Source organism: Lactuca serriola, chromosome 1, assembly GCF_051521515.1.
Source record: "Lactuca serriola cultivar US96UC23 chromosome 1, Lser_US96UC23_V15, whole genome shotgun sequence".
NCBI classification, from domain to species: domain Eukaryota; kingdom Viridiplantae; phylum Streptophyta; class Magnoliopsida; order Asterales; family Asteraceae; genus Lactuca; species Lactuca serriola.
The window spans coordinates 172,082,768-172,088,892 of NC_136408.1; the positions used below are offsets into that span (position 1 = coordinate 172,082,768).

General features: G+C 39.4%; 1 protein-coding gene across 1 annotated transcript; it reads left to right on the top strand.

The window, feature by feature from the left end:
- Positions 1-2,486: 2,486 nt before the first annotated feature.
- Positions 2,487-3,990, top strand: LOC145064038 (putative mitochondrial protein AtMg00820). Its single transcript, XM_079011569.1, has 2 exons — positions 2,487-2,806; positions 3,855-3,990. The coding sequence occupies exons 1-2, from the start codon at positions 2,487-2,489 to the stop codon at positions 3,988-3,990; spliced, it is 456 nt and encodes a 151-aa protein (XP_078867695.1).
- Positions 3,991-6,125: the final 2,135 nt, after the last annotated feature.

Below are 6,125 nucleotides of genomic sequence, written 5' to 3' on the forward strand. Positions count from 1 at the left end.
GAAACAAACTGCTGGACAATAAGTACGACGTTGTTCCATGTATTTGTCCGGCTGATATCATGAGAATAGAGGATTATATCATCACTTATCTAAAATGGCGCTTCATAGTTCAATAGAGTTTTCGAGAGCTACGATTGCTGGTTGGTTCCTGAAGTAACATACGCAAATATAGTTATTAGACTTATCCAAGTGGGAGTCTGTTGGATAAGATGTCTAAGTCCATAACTTATTTGGTACATACTTGACCCAACCCGGCATGGTCCATTTGGGTTGCACTTCACCCAAACGATTTATGGATTATTTTATGAGAATTGTATACTTAAGATTTATTAATATATTATAAGTTATAATATATTAATATGAAGTCATGTTATTTAATTAGTTTTAGTCTTAAATTAATTATGAATTAATAGAGATTAAAAGGAAGACGAATTAAATTGTGGGCTATTGTTTTATATGGTGTGGGCTAATACTCATTAGTTAATGGGCTAGGCTTATATGGAAGTCCATGGATGATCCATGGAGCTTTTAACCCATGGATCCTTGGAAAAGGACAGGTCATGGGTTATTAGGGTTTCACCCTAATCATGTACACTATATAAGCATGCTTATGTTGCATGAAATAGCCACTAGTGGCACTAGTTGTGTGAGACTTTGTGTGTGGCCGATTTTACATGTGTGTATACACTCTCTCAAAGTTTTCCAAGAGTTTGTGGTGATTTGTGATTCCATTTGAGGCATTCACACTATTGGTGCTTGGCCCTCAAACTCCTTAGGATTCAAACTCATCATCAAAAGGTATGTAATCTCATCTAATTCTTTTATGTTTAAAAGTACCCCATGCCATGTTAGATAGGTTATGAACCTTGGAAAATTATTATTTTGCATGTATTTTGACAAACATAGATCCAAGATTTATTAGGGTTGCATGCACACTTAGGAAGTGTTAGCTTGCTCAAAACCCAACACTCGTATCTAGCGAAATGGTGAGATGATTACCTCTTCTCAAATTTGAAAATGATCATTTGTGTGCTGCTTGTAAGTGTGGTAAGCAATCAAAGAAGGGTTATCCTGTTATCATCGAAAAATCCATTTCGAAACCATTGGAGCTTCTACATATTGATCTTTGTAGACCATCCACTGTAGAAAGTCTTCATCATAAGAAATACATTATTGTGATTGTTGATGTCTTTACACGGTTTACTTGGCCTTCTTCCTACGACTGAAATCCGACACAGCCTCATAGCTCATCAATTTTATCAAGGGAATAGAAGTTCTCATCAAACTCTCAGTTAGGAGAATCCGAAGTGATGATGGCTCAGAATTCACTTATTGCACCATTGAAGAGTTTCTCACTGAAAAAGGAATTGACCACAACTTCTCAGCTCCTTATACCCCACAACAAAACGGTGTAGTCGAAAGGCACACTAGAACTCTTGTTGAAGTTGCTCGATCCATGATGAACTTCACAAACTTACCACTCTACCTATGGGCTGAACCAGTATGAACTTCCTGATTCACTTACAATCAGAGTATCATCAATCGACGCCTCAACATGACACCGTACGAAGAAATGAATGGTCGGAAGCCAACAATCTCATTTCTACATGTCTTCGGATGTAAATGCTTCATCAAAAACAACCGAAATCAACTTACCAAGTTTCAACCTAAAGTTGATGAACCCATCTTCCTTGGGTACTCTTCAAAATCGAAAGCTTACAAAGTTCTTAACCATAGAACTCGTTTTTTGGAAGAAAGTTTTGATGTTACGTTCGATGGCAACTTCGTCTAGAATTCTGGCCCAACTCACATCACCACTCACATTATGGACTTCGATGCTCCTCCGCCAGGATGTCTGAACTCTCAAACAATCCTAGAAGTTGATTTTGAAACACTTTTTGGTCCTTCCGAAACAGCCCTTGATTCAGAATCTCGATCAAGAACAAACCTCATCCCAATCCCTACTTCAGAAGTTCCTGTCTCACAAAATGTCTCTGGTTCGATCCCAAGCCTCCCTCCATTTGATTCAGAACCATTTCAACCTTCTCAAGTTGAGGGGGAGAATTCTCATCCCTCACTTGAATCAAATGTGGATGGCTTCCAAGATGCAGCTGCTGAGTTCGATGACTATAATCCTATCAACAATGATGAAAATGAAAAAATTTTTGAATTTCCTTCTGATGATGATGTCAATCTCTCTGGTTCAGAAGTTCAGGGGGAGCATCATCCCAACATTCAAATCATTTAGCGGGGAGCAAATCAATTCCATTGTTGATATAGGATCAACGGATGCACAATAACTCCCACGATTACATGTTGGCACCAAGGATCATCCTCCGAACCAAGTAATCGGTAACCCCAATGCTGGTGTACAGACTCGTTTTGTTGCAAGTGTCTAAAATGAATGCCATTTTTTATCATATATATCCATGGTTGAACACAAATCCATCAAGGAAGCATTGGAGTATGCTGACTGGATTACAGCCATGCAAGAAGAACTTGTTGAATTTGACCGAAATGTAGTTTGGACTCTCGTGCCTCCTCCTGAGAATCATCCCATTGTTGGTACGAGATGGGTAGTTTGTAGCAAGCTAGATGACGCAGGAGTTATTATTCGAAAAAAGGCAAGAATGGTGGCAAAAGGATTTACTCAGATCGAAGGGCTCGACTATGATGAGACCTTTGCTCTGGTTGCACGTCTTGAAGCTATCAGAATCTTTCCTGCTTATGCTTCTCATAAAGGCTTCAAAGTTTACCAAATGGATATTAAGAGTGCATTTCTTAACGGTGAACTTGACACTGAAGTGTACCTTCAACAGCCCCCTAAATTTATTAATCTCTCCTTCTGAACCACTGTTACAAACTCCGAAAGGCTGTCTACGGACTCAAGCAAGCTCCTTGGGCATGGTATGAGACCCTCACCGCCTTTCTCAAACGCTCCTGTTTTCAAAGAGGAATTCTAGATCCCACTCCATTCCGAAGATCAAATGGAAAGCATCTCATGCTAGTGCAAATTTATGTGGACGACATCATCTTTAGATCTACAGATCCATCTATGGTTGCTGACTTTTCTAAACTTATGATCAATCAATTCTAAATGAGCATGAATCGGGAGTTATGCTGTTTTCTTGGTCTTCAAGCCAAACAGACTGACAAAGGAATTTCTATTCACAAATAGAAGTACATCTTGGAACTCCTCAATAAATACTTAATGGACACATGTGTGTTCGCCAAGGTACCAATGGGCTTCGGACACAAGATTTTTGGCAACCCTTCGGGTGTCTCTATTGATGAAAAGAAGTACCGTTGAATGATTGGATCCTTACTCTATCTCATAGCAAGTCATCTGGATATCATGTTTTCAACATGTTTATTTGCTAGATTTCAAGTCAACCCAAATATGTCTCATCTTTTGGCTGTGAAAAAAATTTTCGATACCTCAAAGGTACAAAGAGCCTCGGAATCTGGTATCTAGCAAATGAGAGCTTCCTACTCCAAGCCTACTCGGATTCAGACTATGGTAGTCTTCAACTCGATAGAAAAAGCACTTCGGGTGGCTATCACTTCATAGGTGGTCGTTTGGTCAGTTGGTTATCCAAGAATCAGAACTACATTTCACTCTTTACAACCGAAGCTGAATAGATTGTTGCTGCCAGCTATACATCTCAAGTTCTATGGATGAAATCTCAACTCCTAGATTATGGTTACCGCTTTCAACATATTCCTATCTATTGTGACTCTCAAAGTGCCATTACCATTTCTTACAATCCAATTCAGCAGTCAATGACCAAGCACATCGATATAAGGTACCATTTCATAAAATATCATGTACTTAATGCTAACATTGAACTCAGTTTTGTTCCATCTAAAGATGAGATTGCTGATATCTTTACCAAGGCATTAGACGAAACCAAATTCAATGGTTTTCTCAACAAGATGGGTATGATGATACCGGATCCTCAGTTCTTTCAAGAGACTTTTTCTCTTTGATAGAAGTATTTGAATGAATCCTAGTTCTGATCTCAAAATCTTTTCATTTTGGAACTACTTTCTCTCAGAATACATAGGATCATTTTAATTGTCTTTACTTCTGACCTTCACTTGGGTTTTTAAGTTGTACATTTCATCCTGATTGTTTTCTATTCTAGGTCCATATTGTCAGCATATTCGATTGTCATCTCAGAATATACTTCACAATGGCTTCCTGGAATTCCACTCCGGAATAGGTATTACATTCTACACTTCGGAATCTTCAAATGTGCCCGAAATTTTAAAAAATTTACGTTGGAACGTTTCTTAAATTTTAATCCAGTATGTTTTGCAAATTTTTCTCTGGAATCCTTAAATCTCACAATTATGTTCCAGAACCATTTTCAAACCTACTCCGGAATTTCTTCAAAATCCCCATTCCGAAATTTTTGAAAATTAACTGAGTGTCTGTTCCGCAATTTTCAAAAACAAAGATTCTACGGAATCAAAATTCACTCTGGATTACTTTCGCTTTCCGGACCTCTTTTCAAAATGACATGTCCCTGAATATAATCTCTTGTCCTCCGGATCACACTTCATCCGGAAACCCATAGGATAATAAGATGAAACACCCTTTTCTCTCGACAGTTACTTTTAAGAAAGATCCTTATTCTATCATCCTTGATTCTCGTGTATACGTTTCCATGCTTCTAAAAGAAACCGTCAAATCGTCGTTTGAAGGTTACTATTTTGGGCTACAATCTTCCTAATCTTTCCCCTCCCAAATCAACTCAACCCCTAATAGTGCCATTCATTAAATGCAACCTGTTTCACATTCGGATCCTAATCATCACTTTTCTGACCCGACCCATTTACCTTACCTATAAATACCCATTTAAAATCCCTTTTACCTCTTTATTCTCTCAAAACACTCAAATCTCCTATACTCTCTGATATGTTCTTCTTGTTCTTCAAGAACTCATAATCTACAACAATGGCGTCTTCCCAAGATCCCACACCAACGGCTCAAAACCCCAAGAAGTCGATTGCTAAGAAGAAGTCTTCCAAAGGCTCAAAAGGTTCATCATTCTCTGTCGATGAAGAACCATTCCAGAGAGACACTACCCAATTGTTCTCTATCAACCCACTGGACTATGATGAATCGATAAGAGTGATGATCGGGTTCATAGCAAATCACCCTATCTCTATTCCGCTTACAAAAATTCTTGAACCACCTCTACCACTTCATCACCTTCATCGGGCCTTTACCTGTATCAAACTTGAAGATGGTACATTGGAACTACCATCATCGGAGATAGAACTGTTCCCATCTACAAATCGACCTTCCTCAAGGCGATCGGTGTAAAAGCAAATCCCAAGGGTTTCAATTTTGTTGAACCAACGTTTGAAGAGTTTTAGACGTTTCTGAACTACATTGGCTACACACAAGATTACAAGGCCAAGAATTTCAAGAAGTCTGCTGTTTCTGGACTTTGAATTGTTCTTATACACCTCATCATCTGAGGGTTATCCTGAAAGCATGGAGGAACGGACACCTTAAGCAAGAACTGGCTGAATCTCGTCTTCAGCATCTACTTTGGATACGAGAATGTTGTTGACCTTCTAGAAGTCTTGTGGCAAGTATTCAAGGAGATTTCGGAATCACTTCCGGTCAACACCATCCCTCTGGAGGTATGTGTTACTTTTATACTTGTAAAGGCTTATAGGATTCCGGACCAATCATCATTTGGTCTAGTCAGACGTCTTTCGGACAACATGTTGGCCCTCATTTCTTTCGATTCCATTTACTTAAAACAACATCTAGAGACTTCGGTTGTGTTCGACCCAACACAACCTGCCCCTGTCTCTGTTGAGCCTAGTTTGGAAGAGGGCAAACTTGCTAAGTCCGGACCTAAAATCAAGAAGCCAGCCAAGTGAAACGCTTCTCCCACAAAGCCTAAGACCAAAAAGAAAGCCAAAGTCAGTGCTTCCTCTCAACAGGAAGGCACTCATGACATTCCGACTGATTTTGGCCATCTGCATACCCCACCTACCCACTCATCCGAGGTACCCCTCGATATTTCACAATCACTAGCACACACTCACAAGGAGTCTCCACATAATCCACCCTCACCCCCCCCCCTAAAGGGTGATGC